This window comes from Ictalurus furcatus, chromosome 4 (assembly GCF_023375685.1).
Source record: "Ictalurus furcatus strain D&B chromosome 4, Billie_1.0, whole genome shotgun sequence".
NCBI classification, from domain to species: domain Eukaryota; kingdom Metazoa; phylum Chordata; class Actinopteri; order Siluriformes; family Ictaluridae; genus Ictalurus; species Ictalurus furcatus.
The window spans coordinates 17,506,208-17,527,506 of NC_071258.1; the positions used below are offsets into that span (position 1 = coordinate 17,506,208).

Sequence of the window (21,299 nt, forward strand, 5' to 3'; positions counted from 1 at the left end):
GGGACAGCAAATTTACACTGTTATACAAGCCGTACACTCACTACTTTACATTGTAGCAAAGTGTCATTTCTTCAGTGTTGTGACATGAAAAGGTATAATCAAATATTTACAAAAATGTGAGGGGTGTACTCACTTTTGTGAGATACTGTAATTTCACTCAGCATTTGGAATGTCTGCCAATCAGCTTTATCTAACTTCCACCTTAGTGTTCTCACTTCGCTATCCTGGTGTATATCTACTCCAATCCTGGTTATTAGTGGATAATGATCACTACCTACTGTCGACTGGTCTAAAACCTCCCATGTGCTGATTCCTGCAATTTCAGTTGATATTACTGTCAGATCAATAGCACTTTCTGTGTTATGTGAACTACTATACCGTGTGCCCTTCCTGTCATTAACACATACCAAATTTTTATAGTCTATATAAATTCCTCTGTTACTGATCCATTTATATCTGTATTCTCACTCCCCCATATTGTGCTGTGTGCATTAAAATCCACACACCATACTATTTTCCCTTGTGTCAACCCACATACTGCATTCAGTGTATCAGTGCTCAGACTATTACAGGGATTATAAAAGTTGACTATCCTTATACTGTCTTTTCCTGTCCATATTTTGACTACCACAGATTCATGTTCTTTCCCTTTATTGATTAGCTTATACCTCATAATTTCTTACAAAAGTTGCTACCCCTCCGCCTTTACCCATTTCCCTATCATTTCTGATTGTAGTATATCCATAAATTACAAAGTCTAACTGTGGTTTCAACCATGTCTCTTGCACACATATTATATGCAGTTTATCTAATAAATCAGTCACAAACTTTTTGAATTCTTGTCCACTAGCTACAAGACTCCTGGCATTCCACTGCAATATAACTAGGATCATGAAAAACCGACAGCCCATGACTGAGAGTTAAGAGATTCCTGCAGTTAGCATTTCTTCCACTAAGTCACAGCTGAGTCCTTTAATACCAAAGTATTTTTTCAGTTGATTTAACTACTATTTTGATCTTTTCAGTCTTTCTCTCTGTCTGTGCTGAGTAATTTATAAACTCAACCATAAACAATACAAACTCATAATTAACATATCTTTCTTTACCACAATCTTTTCACAGCTCCCGCAAGGTCTTAACTTTATTTTCTGGTTTATAGCCCTTCCTTTCACTGGACATTTTCTTTACTGCTTCTGCATACATTATTCCTTGCAATGTCTTCACTTGTTGCACCTCCACTGCCTTCTTGCTGGCTTCACAGCCACGGTAAGCTGAGCTTTGCTCTCCTCCACAGGTGCAGCATTTGAGCTTTACTCTTTCTCCACACTTCCCGTACTCATGTTCGCCTGCACACCTACCACATCTCTGTTTGCCCTTACATATTGCTGCTACATGGCCATATTTCTGCCATTTAAAGCATCTCAGTGGTTCATCAATATACTTGACCTCATAGCTCGTTTATCCTATGTCCACCTTACTTGGCAGTCTTGATTCATCAAACATCACAGCCAGGCTGTCGCATTTCTCCCTATTTCTAGTTGTTTTAAGACGTTTTACTTCTAGTACTTTTGCCCCTGAAACATTGTCTTTTATTTGTTCCTCTGTAACACCTGTAGGTATTCCTGAAATGACTCCTCGAACCCATTTTTTATACCCAATCAACGAACAAATAACTCTCTTACCACCTATTTTATTCAGTTGCATTCCTTTCCCTTGCTGGACTTTATTTCTACAAATAATCAATAGTGATCCACTTCTCAATATTTTAGCACTTTTAAACACACCCAGCAGATTGTCTATCTATTTTGTTAGCTGAACCGGATTCCACTCACCAAACATTGTCCCTTCTTGAGATAATTTTATGATCACTTTGTGTTCCTCTTCCTGTTTTGTTGCTAAGCTAACACTTTGCTCGCTATCTGTTTCCTCTGTGTTAGACGTTCCCTTTTCCTTTTTTTCCGTTTTCTCGATCGTACTATGTTCCATACCACTGAAATAGAAATACACTGGGATGGCCAATCATAGCGCAACTGGTGATAAGGAGGCGAGATCTCGGGCCGCCATCTTGCTCAGTGCTACATGGATATATCCTTTATACTAAGATATCGAGATATTGAGAGATATCCTTAAGTACAAATTTAGCCAAGACCACATTGAATTATTTTTCAATGCGGTACGATGTTGTGGTAAGCAAATTATTATAATTTCATATATTCCAAGTTTATTTGTTTAACGTTGAATTTGGAACTTAGATTTATAATTTCAGTTGTTATTTTAACATTTGATCTTTGATTTAAGTTGCCATACTGATAAATGTTATATATACATGTACATACACAAAGGAAGATATCTGCAGTATAATAACGTAAGTATAGCCATAAGATACTGAAACTGTAATGATAAGTTTCATTGATAACAATAAACATTTACAAAGGAGTGACACTGTTATAAGAGGTGGTATAGTCTAATTTATTAACTGTACATGAAAATATCCTGAATTTAAGTTTTATAATTCATTGGTGATAATTGGTTATGTACATCATACATAATGATTTTCAAATTTAAAAGTGTAGAAAAATACAGATATATATTTAACATACATATGAACCTATAACCTGCATCATAATTTCTAGGAGGCTGGTGTAACAATCCCACTGCTGCACATTTCAAAGCCACATTTAAACGTCTGATCACAAGATGTGGGGCCCTAGCCGCAGGATCATCAGGGAATTGCACATCCTTTGGTTCTACACTATTTCAGTGTTCCATACACTCCTATCTCTCCCGCCATCCTCTTCGAACCTCATCTCACTTCCTGATTCGTCACTTCCTGATTCGTCACTTCCTGATTAGTCACTTCCTGATTCGTCACTTCCTGATTCGTCACTTCCTTCTGCCATCTCCTGCCCAGTCACAGTCCAGCTGTTGCCAAACGGCTTCGCGCCTTCCTCCAACCCGATTTCGAACGTAGCCAAGGGTTTGCATTTTTGTGGCGCTCAAGTGTGACGTCCTGCGACGTTTTCGCGCATGCGCAGCAGATTGAATTGCGCTGTAAACCTTAAAATCGGACAGGGATTGCGGATAACCACGCTCAAATGGGAATATATGTTTAACGAATGTTCGCAATGAATAATAATTCACGTATTAATTCTGTCAGTCTTTTCGGTATAGAATATTACATTAATGGTCGCGAGTGATTCTTATTTTTGCATCAGTGGAAAAAGTTTTAACGGTAGCCTGTTACGTAGCCAGTTAGCAAACACGAATGCAAAAATTGCATTTGGATTAGCTATTTAGCTAGCTTCTGCAAATGTCAAGTGTAGTATGATATGATTATCTGCATCTCTTCTTTATTTAATTCGTATTTTCTGTTATAGTTACCGTGTAACATCATTGTTTTTTACACGCAAGTTTCATCGCTGCCCGCGCTATGCCTACACTTCCTCAGAACAATTTAAAAGAACAGCTCGAGCGGCACAGCAGCGTAGCTGCACGAAGCAAGTCTCTGGCCAAAGCAAAGTCTGGGTAAGTTTACTGGGGATAAGCCGGGTGCACACTATGCGATTTTTAATAGTTCTTTGCGACTATTGCTTGTCAGACTGTACAAACTCGAGCCATGTCACACAGTAGAATCTCAGTTGTCATTCATGTCAACTTAATGACAGTCAAGACGCGAAAAACGGACGACTCCTACGGTGTAGGGAAGCCACACTACAGGACTGTGCCTAAAATCTTCGGAGACTGCCATAATTTAATCAGAGGAAAAGTTTGATCGCAACGGCCATTAATCGGCTGTCATAGAATATGTCAAACTAGCGATCAAAGACTACAGATTTTGGCCTAGGATTATAGGAATCTTTTAGGGTTCTCAAAATTTGTCTCAGACGACCAAATCGTGGCCAATATCGTACAGTATAAACTCGGCTATAGTTGCTGCCCTGTAAACTTGTCTTAACCTTATTTTGGTATGCTTTTCACTGTGTGGCCTGTGCGTAGATGCCAAGGTATTCACCCACTGCCCACTTTATTGGGAACGTTCATGCAGTTATCTAATCAGCCAATCATGTGACAGCTGCTCAATGCAAAAAATAAAATAAAGATACAGCTCAAGAGCTTCAGTTAATGTTCACATACAACAATCGAATGAACAAAAGTGTGATTGTGGCATGGGTGCTGTTACCAGAAGGGCTGGTTGGAGTATTTCAGAAACTGCTGATCTCCTAGGAATTTCACACACAACAGTCTCTAGACTTTTCACAGAATGATACAAAAACATTGAGTGAGTGATAGTTCTGTGGTTGGAAATGTTTTGTTGATAAGGGAGTTCAGAGGGAAATGGCCAGATTAGTTTGAGCTGCCAGGAAGGATATAGTAACTTGTATAATCACTCCGTGGTGTGCAGAATATGGGGTGCCGTTTGTAAAATAAATTGTGTAATAAAAACTGGTCCAATTTAGTCAGACTTAAATTTTGCAAGATTTACATAAGTATACATTGTACCATTTTTATTATAATTTTATCACTTCAACACAAAATCTAAATGTTTTATCTAAATCTTCTATTTAAATCTAAATGTTAAATCTAAATGTAAATCTTAAATGTTTTTTGTAACTCTCCAATATAAAAATAAATATAAATGTTGTATTTAAATGTTAAATCAAATGTTTAATATAACCCTAAATAAAAATGTAAAATGCAAATGTTAAATATATATATATATATATATATATATATATATGTGTGTGTGTGTGTGTGTGTATGTGTATATATATATATATATATATATATATATATATATATATATATATATATATATATATATATATAATATGTGTGTGTATATATGTATGTATGTATGTATGTATATGTAATAAAAAATAAATCTATATGTTAATATAAATGTTGAACCAAACATTTAGAGAGCATGCAAATTTATACCATCCCTGGGCTGTCTTGACTGATGATGCTAAACCATTGCAACAGGCTGTAGAGAACCTCATTCAGAAGTGATCATCCCTATCTCAATCCTAGCCCAATTCTTTTCAAAGACTTTGTCATCAACAATTTTTTATTAGAAATAGTTTGAAATAATCTTAAAGCATGAGTATCATGATTGTTCTCCCTTCAAAGCACCCTCCAAAATGATAATCCCGATTATTTTGATCAATATTGAGATCTTGATTATTTATCATGATTATTAATTGATTTTAGTGACAACATATTTTTATTGCACTTTCACATTCATTAAGTTTTCTCATGCCACGATATAACACACAAGTAGGCATGAGAAAACTTGAGCTGGTCAATTATGAAAGAATTTAGGAACATAGGTGAGCCATGACAAATTAATTTACCTTCTGATGAACTAAATGCAATATTTTCAGTTAATTTTACAGGCTGTATGCAAAAAAAACAACCGTTAACCTGTTCCACCTTGTAAACAAATACAATAAACATCAATGTTCAGTGTTTGAAGTCTGCTCCTCTTAAATATATTTAAACCTCCACTATTAGACATTTTCCACTGTCATGGTTTATATTGTGTGTGTATATATCTGAATAATCTCATATAGGATGTGATTGGGTGAGTTCATTTACCCATCAGATGGGAAGCGCTTTAGTTTAATGGTGTTCATTACTGAAGCTCTGATCAGGATTTTTACAGCCGATAACGATCCAGATACCAATCTTTTTTTTTTTTAAACTTTAACCCTTTTTTAACTAACTTCCTTCTACTTAATTCTGATAAAACAGAAATACTTTTATTAGGCCCACGTGTAGCTAGAAGTAATCTTTCTGATCACATGGTTACTCTGGATGGTCTTTCTGTTTCATCATGTGCAGCAGTTAAAGACCTTGGAGTGATTATTGACTCCAGCCTATCATTTGATGCTCATGTAGATAATATTACTAGGATAGCCTTCTTTCATCTCAGAAATATTTCTAAAATAAGAAACATATTGTCACTACATGATGCAGAAATACTAGTTCATGCATTCGTCACCTCTAGATTAGATTACTGTAATGCCTTACTGTCTGGATGTTCCAGTAGGAATATAAATAAGCTCCAGTTAGTCCAGAATGCAGCTGCTAGAGTCCTAACTAGAACTAGAAGGTACGACCATATCACACCGATATTATCAATACTGCATTGGCTCCCAGTAAAATCTCGCATTAACTATAAAATACTTTTATTAACCTATAAAGCACTAAATGGTCTCGCGCCACAATATCTAAGCGACCTTTTGGTTTTATATAATCCGCCACGCCTACTTAGATCAAAAGATGCAGGCTATTTGACGGTACCTCGAATAGTGAAGGCTACAGCAGGGGGAAGAGCTTTCTCTTATAGAGCCCCACAGTTATGGAACAGTCTTCCTATTAGTGTTCGGGACTCAGACACAGTCTCAGTGTTTAAGTCTAGGCTTAAAACGTATTTGTTTACTCAAGCCTACCCTGACTAGATTCTGTTCTACTACTTCGCAGTCATAATAATCTTTTTTCTCCCTCCCTCCTTTCGCCGAGCCCCACATGAATTTATGGAGATACTAGAGATCCAGATCCTTTCTGCCTCTGGATGGAGCTCAAATCTTCTCTAATTCCAGACTGCTGGGACTACGGCTGCTCCTAAGGCCATACAGACTTCATATAAATCCATAATGAACTTTTTCGCGCTGTCTGTTGTTACCCAGATGAGGATGGGTTCCCTTCTGGGTCGGGTTCCTCTCAAGGTTTCTTCCTCTTAAAACATCTTAGGGAGTTTTTCCTTGCCACCGTCGCCACTCAGTGGCTTGCTCAGTTGGGATAAATTTGCACCTTTAATATCTGTATACCATGTTGATATTTCTGTAAAGCTGCTTTGAGACAATGTCTATTGTAAAAAGCGCTATACAAATAAAATAAAATTGAAATTGAAACCCCTTTCGCCCCGACACTAGCGGGCATTCCGCCGGCGGAATGGAAAATGACTTATCGGACATTTTCAATTAGTATAAACAAATGAATTATTGTATCACCGCAGTTCTGGTACAAGATTAGTCAGGACACTTGTGGCTTTCTGTGTGTACAGTTTTATGTCTGTATGCTTAACTGCTGGTGAGCAGGGGGATGGGAAAGGGGCGGAGTTTGAGCTCCCTGCTGGGCAAAGAATTCACACCTCTCCACGAAAACATTGAGACAGAGATAAATCGGAGAGCACGATTAAAGCTTTTTTGATAGTAAAACACCGTATACAACTGCCACAATAAAATGATAACATTTAAACTGAAGATCGGACTTGTATAAATGTTTAATACCTTACATTACCTACATAGACGAAAATCCAGTTCGCTCGCGGTTTTATAAATCATGCACATTTCCATCAGTATAAAGTCCATCAGCTTTATTGAAGAAAACAAATGCAAAGTTCCATATTTAGTCACAAATGTCCTCTTCAAAATGCATTGTGTTTCGTTATCCCACCCCTCTGGATTTTAGTAATTAGTCATAAACTAAACTGAGACACCATCTAAAAAAAGCTAATCTGCTTTGGCTATGCTGAACAACCCGCCTCCTAAATTTTAATCGGGCAGTCTAACTTGATTGACACCTACTTGGACCAATTGTAGATACTTCTAGCTTTCAAACAAGCCCAAACCCGACATGATTGACCACTCAGAGGCTGAGAAAATCAAACGCGTAATCAGCACAACCAAACCTTTTACGCATGCGTCTTGAGTTGTGTGTCAGCGGTACAGGCCAATCAGCACAGTGCTACAGGGCCGTGCAGAGAAACTATCAGGAAATGGCAGCTCCGCTCTAGCGGTCTTCCTGCAAAACTTTATACAGCAGGTTTTTGCATGTTTGGCAGTTTTTTCTGATCGCTAGTTTTCTACTGGTTTTCGCTCAGCGTGCAATTTATCGGCGTCTTATAGCGGCGGCATGCTCCCGAAAAAGCCTGAATGCATCACAGCTTCTGGAGCAGTTATTTCCGAGTGGCTCTTTTTTTTTTTTTTTTTTTGGAGGAAGACTATGTGGATTGAGTTGAGGGGCTCTATCTACCCCCTAGAGAAGTCAGAGGAGAGGGGTCACTTGTGTGTCTATCATTTGAGCCATTCGGAGAGCAAGTGCTCCTTCACCTGGGGCTCTGGCACTATTTTTAATAAACATTATATTTTATAAGTATGTTTCAGACTTTTGTGTGTGTGTGAAATTACACATTGTGTAACAGAGTTCATGCTACTGCCATTTGTTTTCATTTTGTGCCATTTGGAGAGGTTTGGTGCCATTTGGAGACATTTGGTGCCATTTGGAGAGGTTATTTTGTGCCTTTAAATTTATTTATTTATTTATTTATTTATTGCTATTTCTAGAAGTCTGCAATATTTAAAGGCTTTGTGCCATTTTTATGAGCTTTGTGTCATTTAGAGAGGTTTTATGTCATTTGGAGACGTTTGGTGCCATTTGGAGAGGTTTTGTGCCATTTTGGAGAGGTTTTAACCTGTGTTTGGATAACCTTACACACAATTTTAGTGGTTAGAGATAACTTCCTCATATTTTGGGTGTTCATGGACAAGTACTTGGGGCATCTTTGAGACCAGGACTGGGGTTGATATCGACATTTGCTGTGAAGATATAACATTTGTGTTAAAAGTAAAAAAAAATTTAAAAATATATTTTTTAAAAAAAATTCTGAATGTATTGCCCCAGGTAGGCGAGGTAAAAGTAGAAATACTTGAAATAACTGCTAATTCTTAAAGTCTTAAGTGTCTACTTTCATATGAGCCATTAACCACTACTGTGGTGTGTGAGATCACAAAACAAATCAATGCTGAACACAGGTACCCCCAAAACAGACAAAAATGCCATTTTTTGGCTACCGGTAAAAGAGGTTAATCAGACGGTCTATCATAAACAGTTAAATGTAAGCTCTCTACTCATGGTCACTGTTAATTGAGTTAAAATAATAGCAGTGAGATACTGTTGGTTAGTTGATAAATAAACGAGCATAAAATATTTATTTTTAAATATCTTAAAAACAATAGAGAGTCCTAATTAAAAGTTGAGTAACACAAAATGATCCATATTAGGAAAAAGGCTAATAGCTTTCTAAGGTAATAGCTTACTAAGCTTAATGTCAAATTGATATTAAATGCAACCCATAGTAATTAAACATTATTTCATTTCTCAGTATATTTATATTTTATGAAGTTATTGTAATATATTTTATATTAAATGATTTATTTATAACTAAGCACATTTTCTGTCTTTACATTTTAGAAGTTCTATTTTTGTTTATCAGTTTTAGATTGGTTCCCCCAGTACAGTGTCCATGTCTGCTGATAATATTGTGTTTTGGGGGGTTTCAATCAAAACATGGAAACTAGAGTTTACTTTTCTAGTGATATCTGGCAACCGTGAGTTTAAATGAAGTGAATTAGAGTTGGTGAAGGAGAGCCGCAGTGTACTTTGTTTACAGACTGAACGGTTGCTACTCTTGACTATGATTGGTGAGGAATTTTTTAATAAAGAAGTTTGAATTAAAACCACCTTGTAGCATTAGCATTATTACTAATTTACCCCGTGCGAAGCCGCTGTGTCTACACGAGCAGGTCGCAGGTGCAGGTCATTTTGCGGGATCAATAAAAGATGGTGGTTGTGAGATCGGGAAGTTGAAGCAGATGATGTACAGAGTTATTGTCATCATTATGGCTTCTTTGCAGTATTTCCACACTTGTTTGGTTGACTGAGGAGATGAAAAGCAGTGTGAAAGTAACTGTTGCTCAGTGTAGATGCATTTTAGAGTTGTACTTTTATCGTATTATACAACTCCGAACAGGTCACTCGCACCGGTGCGAATAAATATTTATTCACATTCGCACAAAATACTTTTCGGTCACAAATGCGAGTGAAATGGTCGCACTGTAGAGCCCTGAGTTTATCTGCAAAGTTATTTCCCGTTCGGCGTGATGACGTTTAATGTCCCTGATAACCTCGGTAGTGCTATTTAGCATCATGTTAATGTTATGATTTCTTCTCCCGCAAAGCGCTGGAGCTTGAAGCGAAGCTGGCAGCTCAAGGGCTAAAATGCTAAATCCGTTTCGGGGTTTTGGCACTACAAAATGATGTCATCCCTGCGCCGCTCTATGGTGATTGGTTGTAAGTGTAGGAAGCGCTTGATTTGATCTGAGTTTTCAGCTGAGTTTTCGATTAGCGGAGGACGAACTTTAAACATCAGTATCGCAGTCGATCATGTTCATTTAATCGTGGGCAGTCAAAATCGTAATCGTGATCGATATTTGTTTAATTGTGCAGCCCTACTCCAAAGGCATCACTTGTGCCATTTGGAATGCAGGGTCACTCGTTAAATGGCTCGTCTCTATACCGCAGTGAGGTTTGTTTTATATTGGGATATTCGGTATACAAAATGTTTATTTTCTTACACTAGAGTGGGCAGACAGCCAAATACAACTGAGTATATATTTACATTTTCTCTTAAAGCTTTCTGAAACTAAACTTTAGTGATGATAGTCCTCTATCATCAAGATGAGTCATCTACTTTGGAGGATACTAGTACAATATTACACAAGTCGTGCAGTTGTGTGTGTGTGTATATTATAAATGCGTGTGTATATGTATTAGGGATGTCACGATACCAAAAATCTAGTAGTGGGTACCGATACCACCAAAAGTACTCAATACCAAAGTCGATACCACAGTGTGATATAAAAATGTATTTTTTTAAATGTAAAATTGAAAACTTTCCTGGAGGACATCCTCCTCTGGCTGATACTGGCAGTGAGAGGAGGATATTTTAGTTATCAATCACTGTCTGACTGTGACTAATAAAAGAGTAGAGGCTACAAGTGCTAAGGTGCACTCCTAAATGCGCGCACACACACACACCCCTTATACTCTGAATGCAAGCATTAGTTTAAATTCACTGATATGGTGGCAGGCCAAAAAGATTTATTAAAAGCATGAACATTTGAATAATTATTTGTGACATTAGGCTACATTTTTCTGACAGGACACGGGCTGAATGGCGATGCATGGTGGCCCAGTAGGAGGTAGTTTATAACAGTGCAATGCGTTATCATCGTTAACAAATAACTGGCTATCGTAAACATTACATGGAGCATAACGTTAGCTGGTTTCATGGCACAATGGAGCTGCCTCAAACATAATATAGGACCTGTCTTTCAGGTGCTTCGCCAAATTCGAGGTGTTTCCTCGCTTTGTTTGAAATGAACAATAGCATCGGTTATGTTTGTTGTCATCCGCCCTGAATGCGAAATATTTACATATTTAACCCTTCCCACCTTTCCTATCAACGAGTCGGGGCGGAGCTAAACTTCTCGCCATCTTCTGTAGTTTTTCCCATGTGCTTGTAGGCGTTGTTCTTCTTTACCACTTGTGGACCGACTAAAACACTTGAGCTTATTGGCTGCCCCCTTAAGTTCCGGAAGAATTACAACCTTGGGAACTTCATTACCAATGCAGAAAAACTATTTCAGAAAAATTATGAATGTTGGTACCAAATTGGTACCGAAGTATCGGTTCTCGTGATATCCCTAATGTGTGTGTGTGTGTGTGTGTGTATGTATATATATATATATATATATATATATATATATATATATATATATATATATATATATATATATATATTAGTGCTGTCAATCGATTAAAAATTTTTCTAAAAAATTTTAATCGAGTTAATCACAGTCATGGGCTATGATTAATCATGAGTAATCGCAAATTTAAAATACTAAGATTTACTTGTAAACGTGCAGTGTTGAAATAAATAAATGCATGAGAAACTGGTTTAAAGAAACAGATTCTTCAGTTTTATTATTGAAACCATTAACATGTTTAACAAGTGTTCAATAACAATCTCTTAAATTGTTGAGGCACCCATTTGAACTGCAGACATATTTAGCAGAAACCAACAACTGTTACAAAGTAATGTCTGCTACAAAGTCACAATTAGCTTACCTGTAATTTTTTTTGCATAGTAACATCAACTCAAATGAATGCAACAATAAGTAGGCCTGTTTTAGAAATGGAATGCCATAATGTCTGTGAAGAGACAGAGTGAACAATCTCTACATTCTTGGTTAAAGATAATTACTTCAGTCACTGTGCATCTGTGCAACATGCCTCCTGTCAACCAATCATACAGTCTATTCTTCTTCCAACCAGTTGCTCAGGCAGACTAGTTTGTTCACATTTTCAGATGATAGAGCTGGCCTGTTCTTCTGCAGAATGTGGCCTGCCAAAGAGAACAGTCTCTCATATGGCACTGTTGAGGCAGGTGTAGCCAAGTACCTTTTTGCAATATGGGCCAGCTTACCATATGTACCTGCTTGTGATGACCACCACTGTAGTGGACATGTTTCTGTGCTGACACAGGGCTCTGCCTTGTACCTCTCTAGAGATTTATCTGTGGATAGTACCTCTTCATCAGACTCCGACTTTGATCCCATGAGTAGGAGGGCCATCTTCTTCTTTGGTGGCTCTGGCTCCACTTTTTCTCCAGAGGTCTGCGGTGCAGGTTCTCTATCCTTCAGCATCTCACTCAGCTTTTGCCACACCTCTCCCCTCTCTGCCGTGGGCAAGCACCTAAGGTTTTTGAACCTAGGATCTAGAGCAGTTGCCTCCCTTTAACCACAGGTTTGAGTTCTCCTTTCGCCCGTTGAGGTCCTTTGCGAATGCAGCCTTGAAGCGCGCTATGTAGGCAGGGTCAACATCAGAGACCTCCATTGTAAGCAGGAGATGACACAGCGCTGTAGCACCATGGAGCAGGATACATACTTTTCATCACCTAGGAGCTCAGTGATGTACCTACAGTGCAAACAGAGCACCACACAATTGACTTAATGACTACAGTTTTCATTCAGATGGCATCTATTTAGGGTATAGGCCTTAAACTATGTCTAGATGACTTACGATTACTTATTTTTATCAGGAAAATTGGAGAAGACGGAGAAATCACATTACCTGCAGGGCTCCAGTACCGTTTCCAACTTTTAGCATGGTTAGCATGGCGAAGTTGAGCTTCTCCTATGCCAGTGTTGCTTTCAGTGGATCTTTGTTGTGTTGCATCCACCTTATCTTTTCAAGAGTTGAATTCCAGCGCGTCGGTACACCCTGGACGAGGGACTCCTCTATTAGTGCATGAGAGGCTTGCTGAGCTTTCAGCTCTGCTATGTTTGCGGAACTGTGTCTGAAGTGTCCTACTATTTTATGGCACTTGGCTTAAACGCTGTCAAATCCGCTGTCCCGTAAAGCCACGGTGATCACACTTTGTATCATATGCGCCACACACGGCACATGCTCGAATGGTAGATTCCTTGCAGCGGCAATCATATTGCGAGCGCTGTCTGTTTCTATAGTTGTGACCTTGCCCATTATCTCCCACTCATTTGCAGCTTTGAGAAACTGGCTAGCGCATGCAAAATGCCTTTCTTCTGTTTTTAACATGCCTAAAGTGAATGAGTGCAGCTGCCATTTGTCATCGATTATGTGTGCTGTTACACCGAGGTAGTAATGGTTATTTACTGATGTCCGGTGGTCTCCAGTAAGTGCAATAAAAGTACCTTCTTCCAATTGCCTCACTTTCATAACTTTTTCAGTGTTGTACAGTTCATGTATTCTCGTAACAATAGATCCATTTAGCGATTGTGCTAGTTAGCTTTGCTGTTGTTGTTTTGTTGACAAACTTGCTCCGGCTGCACTCCACTAGTGTCGTTTGATGAGCACGGCTTGTTGACCCTGTCTCAGCACTAGCATCATTGCTAACATCAGCAAAAATGTGTTTCGCACGAATATGGTACTTCAAACTTGTCGTGTTTCGGTGGACAGTTCTTCACTGCATTAAGTGCACACAACTTTGGTTTTGTCTGTGTGTATTGGGTTCTTTTCAGTCTTCTATAATTGGACAAACAGTTGTGTAGAGTTTCAGTCTTAAGTTTATATTTGTAACACTCAGTTTGTGGATTTTATTTTAAATAAACGAAAAAATGTTACTGAAAGTTTGTCCCCGCCCAGCCGATTAATCGGAAAATAAATAAATAAATAAAATAACCGGCCTACTATTCGATCATGAAAATAATCGTCAGTTGCAGCTCTACAAATGACACCTAAAATTGACATTTTGCAGTAATTTTCACAATTTAAATTAACAAAAAAACAGATGAGTCATATGGAAAAAGCAAGTACACCCCTACATTTACCACACCTTCAAATCCATTTAATTAGAATCAGGTGTTCAAGATTGGGTGCCAGTGATTAGAACCTGCTTAGGGAGTGCAGTTGGAGCCTGTTTTATTCATACCACTCATATCTAGTGTCCGGAGTTCCCTTTGTTATTGAGCAGGGCTCTACAGTGCGACCATTTCACTCGCTTTTGCGACTGAAAAGTACTTTGTGTGACTGTGAAAAAATATTTAGTTGCACCAGTGCAAGTGACCTGTTCGAAGTTATAATATAATAGTATAATACAATCGGAATGAAAACTACAACTCCAAAATCCATCTACACCTCACAAGTTACTTTCACACTGCCTTTCATAAAATTTTCATCACCTCAGTCAACCGAACAAGTGTGCAAATACTGAAAAGAAGCCATTATGATGACAAGTAACACTGTATATTATCTGCTTCTCTCAATTTGCCGATCTCACAAACTGCCATCTTTTATTGATCACGCAAAATGACCTGAACCTGTGACCTGCTCGTGTAGACACAGTGGCTTCGGGCGGAGTAAATAAATAATATTACTAACGCTGCAAGGTGGGTTTTAATTCAAACTCTCTCCTATGACCGAGGACGGAAATAGGTGCAGCCGAAGGTTAAATATGTATTTCAACTTTATGGCTTAAATATCTTACTCCGTATACGTTTAAATAATTATCTCCAATTAATTATAAGTGTTAACTTCATTTTACTATGTTAATGTAACCGATTCCAAAGAATAATCTTCTAGCTATACGTAGAACTGTAATCTCAGTGTTCAATTGTATTTCATCTAAAAACAACTTCATGCTAAGCTTTCATTATAAAATGACGTTTCTACATCAGAGGTTTTTATATAACTTGCTTATTAAACATTTATCTTGTTAGCTCAGAGGTTTCTATTGACATGCAAGCGTAGGCCTTTCTTATATACTTGTTAGAGGTTTCATTTAAACTTGCAAATATTAGCCTCTTAATCTTAGATTGTCAGGTTGCTTTCTAATGTGCTAAAACTTTAGCTAGGAAATTATTTCTAATAGCTATATAAATCATGTCATGCACCTTTAATGCAACATACTTTCTTACAGAAGAGCTACTGCAGTGTTTCCCATTAATTACCTAGACTGTGGTGATTGTCTAAAGACAACAAGCGGAGGCCATCCATGTCAGATCCCTTTTAAATAATCTCAATTAATCTTACTAAGATATGTTAAACACTCAATATGGCAAACATTCAGCTTGTGCAGGGTGCTGAGTGCAGGATGTTTAGTCATTCTTCCTCCGTCGTTAGTAATAGCTTTATTTGTGGCAAGTGTATATTAGTAAACTCTCTGACTGAGATAATTGTAGTATTAGAGGTGTGCATCCAGATGCTAGAGATGGTTAGTGAGAGTGAGAGCAGTGTAGTTTCTGTAGGGGAAAGCCTGGATGCCTTAGGCAGAGATAGCAATACCCCAACTCTGACATTAAAGCCCTCACAGCTGGATGAATGGGTGAAGACTTGGTGGCATAATTGCAAAGCCAAAGCTGACTCTAAGGCTTGCCCATGGGAACATCACTCGTCTCAACTTCACCTGTCTAACTGGTTTGCTCTCCTCAGTGAAGCACCAGTTGAGAAACCTGAAAGAGCTCTGGTTATAGGACTCTATCTTAAGGCACGTTAAATTAGCCTTTAGGGGCTCCGGCAGCTGTAGTTAGGTGTATACCGGGAGCCAGGGCACCAGACATAGCGGGTAATCTAAGGGTCTTGGGGCCTGTTCACACCAGGACATTTTTCACGGTGTGTTAAACCATCCATTTTTCGGGGCTTTTTTTTCCCGTTCACACCCACGCGTTAAATCCGGGCAACGTACTGAATGAAAGTGCAGATTCACTCCTTGACAGTAGATGGTGCTTATTGAAAAGCAGAAATACCCTGGTACACAAGGTGGCACTGCACAACTTTCCGTTTCTCACACCTGCTTATCACTGAGAAGAAGAAGAGAGCCAGTATTTACGCCTTTAAGCTGTTCACAAACTTTTTGCAAACTGGCTAAAGCACATATGCACTTTTGAGAAATGTAAGGTATTTGGTAATTTGGCCACTGCAGCAAATGTTTCTTTAAATTTAAATCCTTAAAGTTCTCATTTTAAACAATATACTCTATTTAAATAAGTAATGATTTGAATTATATCAAAATCACAGCAATAGTATTCACATACTTATGGGAAGACCCAGATTATTTTTATTTTTTAAATATTTGTATAAGAGGTCAAGAATACTTGTATGCATATATATGCCAGCAGGGTCACAGGGAATGACCCTGGCCCGATGCTCCTATCCCAGGGATCACATACACATTCACACACCCATTCATACACTACGGACACTTTAGACATGCCAATCAGTCTACCATGCATGTCTTTGGACTAGGGGAGGAAACCGGCATACCCGGAGGAAACAAAATGTTTGGAGAACATGCAAACCCCCCACACACAGGGCCACGGTGGGAAACGAACCCCGACCCTGGAGGTGTGAGGCAAACGTGCTAACCACTAAGCCACATGTCTTAATTCAATTTGTGTTTACTTCTCACCAATATGAAATATTGGATCATTTTCCTAAGTAACTTAATTAATGACCATGTATAATGTTTTTCTCATTTGATTAATTGGGTTCTCTACTATTAATTGGGTCTACTATTAGGACATCTGATATTGTTTGTCATATTTATGCAGATATATAGAAAATTCTGAAAAGTTCACAAACTTTCAAGCACCCACTGTGTTTTATATCCCATTTGCTTCCTTCATTCCTAGGGCATATTGCTTTAAAAAGAAGTCTACACCAGACAGTGCCAAAGCTGAAGTTCCTCAAAAGGTAATTAGTGTGAATGTGTCTATGTTCCTGACAGCTGTAAAGTAACAAAAAAAACCTTTTGAAATTTTCGAAATCCAGAGAGAACACATCCAAAATTTAGCTTCTTTACTTCTTCTTTAGCTTCTGTGCAAGGCCAAGACACAGACATTCAACCCAGTAGCCAACCCATTTGCAGTGAGCAAACCTAGCCTTGTTGAGCCATCCATCAGCAGATTGCAAAAACCACAAAATAATAGAATCACAGGCACCACTGCTGGCAAAGCTGTAGCATTAGCTGAGGATTACATCTTGTCTGCTATTCCCTTGGATGACTGGGACCACTATGATTTTGAAACTCCAGTCAAAGGAGAAGGAGCAGGGCCAGACAAAGACCCGTCACCTAAAGGTGCTGGAGCACAGACCTGCAACACTGAAAATGGAGACTTGCCATTAGTACATTCTTTTGGAACGTCAGACGAAGCTTGCTTTGTTTCAACAGAAATTCTTGCTGTTGATCCTGGTGCCCAGTCAGGACATACTGATGGTGAATCCCCCATCAATACAATTGGTCGCCTAATTTCAGTTAAACACAAGTTACTGCTAAGTGACAAAAGCATTGCCACTGGCATTAAGCCTACGGATACAATTGAGGGGAATTGCAACTGTACACCAGGTCAGTGACACGCTTTATTCATGTGTTGGGTTTGTTTTATTTGTATATCTATCACTTTGGGTAATAACAATGCTTGGGGGGGGGGGGGGGGGTAACTGAGGAAAATGCATGTTTGTTTGAATTTGCAGGCAGTGATCATAAATGGAATAATTTAGACATCACAAAAATCAAGGGTACTCAGACTTCAGATGTTGTTCTTAGGCAGTGTTCATCTGAAAACTGCATTTTTATTTTAAAACGCTCTTCGTCTAAACTGCCATTTTCAAACGTTATCCAAAAATTGCTCATCCACACTGAAATGTCTGAAAATGTTACATATACTATACTGTGCATGCGTAAAAATGTAAGACACTTTGGCCTGCGTCATTTCTGTCTGGCGTTTACCTACTTTCTGTCTCTTGGAATTGAGAGTGAACATTCTGTCCACTTTGAAAAAAGGCAATCTGAAGGTTGTACAAAGTATCATTAATCTTTATGAACACTATCAAACTGGATAGCAGGCATAACAACTACAGTACAACGTCTGCCATCTTATTTGTTTAAGGTTGAATGGGTCAAAACTAAACTAAAAATATGTTAATATTTTTGAATATCTGCGTTTTCTTAGTCCACACTACAACATGAAAACAGCGTTTGATAGTGCTTTTGAAAAGCTCAGTTTTCGCTGGACAAAAATGCCATCTCGGTGTGGCCACAACGTAAAGAAAAGGATGCACTTTCAAATTTATCTGGCTTAATGTGGACGTAGCCTTAATCTTCTTTCTATTGTTATTCTCTCTGCAAATTTGTTCTGTTTTCATGGGTCACAATTTTTTATGTATAACAAGTACATTTGTCAATCATAGATCCTATAGAGGGATAGCGTGCTTTTGATTTGGGAAGGATCAGAATTACAGTTGCTGCATGGCAGTGGTTCAAACAGCCTTTTTTCTCCCCATCGGAGTTCACTGATTGATTTATTTATTTATTTTAAATGCTCTAATTCATTCAAACTCGAGCTTAAAGCCGCTAACATTTACATCGTAAAACCTAGGTACACCAGAACCGATCATGCCAAACTACAGACAGATTTCACTCATCCTTTTCTTTCTATCCTTTTCCCCCCACCACTCTAGCATTGAGAGTAAATTGTCTAAATGTGTTGTTTCAACAAAACATTTTTGTCTAAAATCCTTATACTTTCACCTATAAACTCCAGTCATGCTTTAAATTGTTGAGCTGCTCCCCCTTAAAAAAAAAAAAAACCTCTTAATATCTAATAATTTTGAAATATAGTTTTCAAGTTCCAAGTGCTTGTTTGGCACTAGGGGCAAGTCAAGAGTCCCATTCAATCCAATTCAAAATCTGTCACCATCAACTTTGGCTTTAACTAAATGTTCATAAATCAAACAGTTCCCACTCAATTTACACAGTTTTGCACCAAATCAATCAGCAAAGTCTCCATGCCATTAGTTGAGTTGCCATTTGAATTTTGAGCATTTGTTTTAGGTGACAAAACTCAGTCTGCTTTTCAAATTTGATAGATTTTGATAGAATAATGTAGGCTTATCTTAAAAGTAGAAAACAGACTGTGATTTAAGAGTTCCAGAATGTCACAAAAGGTCAGTCTCATGCACATGCCTCACCCCCTGCTCAGTGCTCTCACAGGAGCAGGTCTACTTAAACTAAATGAACTAGGTGGCAATAATGGTCTTTTCTCTTGTTAAATCTAAATTATGGATGTTGTAGTAAAGTTAGTGGGGCTACAAATATAGCACGGTATGAATATATCACAGTAATATGATTGGTTTGTAGTTATTATTAATAACTACTATACAATCAGACAAAGTATTTTCTACAGGAAAACGGATGGAAAAAGTTTTGAATCCAGCACTGTAGGAGTGGATGTGTACTTAAAATCATACGCAGTGATAATAGTAATGATTACTAATAAGGTTTTGGTAAGAAATTGTGATTGAGAGTGTAGTGGAGCATTATGCAAATTTTTTTTTTTTTTCTCAACTCTATTTTTGTAGTATTAATATCGTTATGTAGTACATGGGGTATCTAGAAACACCTTAGCAACCAATTGGAATGTCATAGCAACCATCTAGCGACACTCTTCCAACCAACTAGGTTAGCCTAGCAACCAACTGGTTTTGCATGGCCACCTCAGAACACACTAGTGATCAACTGGGTTAGCCTAGCAACACTCTAACAACCGACTTGAATATGCTAGCAACATTTTAATGTTTTAATATAGCCTTTTAACCTTTACATGATTAAAGGGATAATTAACCCCAAAATGAAAATTCTGTCATCACTTACTCAACCTCATATCATTCCATACATGACTTTTGTTCATCCTCACAATAAAAATGAAAACATTTTCCATGAAATCTGTGAGATTTCCTCCATTTACAGTTCATGTAACCAGAACTTTCAAGCTCCAAAAATGGTCTGTTCATAAAAACACTGTAAAAGTAATCTATGTGACTCCAGTAGTTTAATCCCAATTTTATGAAGCAGTATGAATGCTTTGTGTGTGCAACAAAAACTAAATTTAAGTCTTTATTTACAAAATATCTTCACTTCCTCATAGATCTCTGATGTGCACTCACAAGAGAACCTCAACGCATGTGTGTTGTGTTGAAAGGAGCTGACAAAAAAAAAATGTCCTCGATCAAAGTAGAGATCTGCAGACATCTTTGCTTCATACATTGTTCTATGTAACTCACTTTGTGTACAACATCAGTGTAGTGCAGCACTTCTGGTCCAGTTGTATCATCAGAACGTTGTGTCAACACAACAGACATGCGTGTTTTTTATGATTGTTGTGGCCAAGAATGCTTGATTTTACTGCAGGCTTTTTTAAAATTTATTTAATTTTTTTTTTATTTTTAAATTTGCACTACAATTTGCAGCATTCTGGTGTTTTTTTTGTTTTTTGTTTTTTTTTAAGAAAACTACTTGAATTACTAAAATTGTTTTGCATGGTCCTTTGCAGTGATGTTTGTTGGTAAATGAGACCTTTTAGCTGTGCTCATGTTTGACCCACGTAAAATGAAGAGGGCTTTGGCTGAATGCATGTTGTGATGACGTCACATGATGTGTCGGCCCAAATCTGTGGAAAAATCTGTGATAATTTTGAAAAATTTCAAGCTCCTCCAAATATTAGAGTTTGCTTGATTTTGCTTTAATTTCTACAATTGCAAAATTACAAAATCCTTGAGGAACTGATTTACAACCTTTAAACATGTTACAGCATTTTTAACAGGTTACCCTTTACATATTAGAAACTTTTAGTCTTTTAAACTTTATCAACTTAACTGTTAAATATTTTAAAATCAGTGACAACAAAACATTTTCAGGTCAACATCAGTTTGTTCAAGGAACTTTAGCCTTCTAGTTTAATTTATACCCCTTATCCTTGTTTCATGTATGTGTCTAAATCTGTTGATCTGTTTAGGGTTTGATGATACCCTCTTCAGTGTTATGGAGTCTATTTGTTGTTTGATGGACACAATCCCTGAACATGAGCTTGCATCCCTTAGTTGTGGCACAGAATTGCTTCTACTGAGAGCTCACAGGT

At 37.8% G+C, this 21,299-nt stretch overlaps 1 protein-coding gene across 3 annotated transcripts in view; it reads left to right on the forward strand.

The window, feature by feature from the left end:
• Positions 1-2,512: 2,512 nt before the first annotated feature.
• blm (BLM RecQ like helicase) overlaps positions 2,513-21,299 on the forward strand; it is a 55,081-nt gene continuing 36,294 nt past the window's right edge. For 2 of the 3 annotated variants that reach the window (XM_053623216.1, XM_053623218.1), the window contains exons 1-4: positions 2,513-3,525; positions 17,016-17,076; positions 17,197-17,728; positions 21,177-21,297. In XM_053623216.1, coding sequence (XP_053479191.1) covers positions 3,431-3,525; positions 17,016-17,076; positions 17,197-17,728; positions 21,177-21,297 — 809 coding nt within the window. In that variant the 5' untranslated portion in view covers positions 2,513-3,430. The remainder of the gene's footprint in view (positions 3,526-17,015; positions 17,077-17,196; positions 17,729-21,176; positions 21,298-21,299) is intronic. The other variant, XM_053623217.1, reaches the window with a different exon arrangement.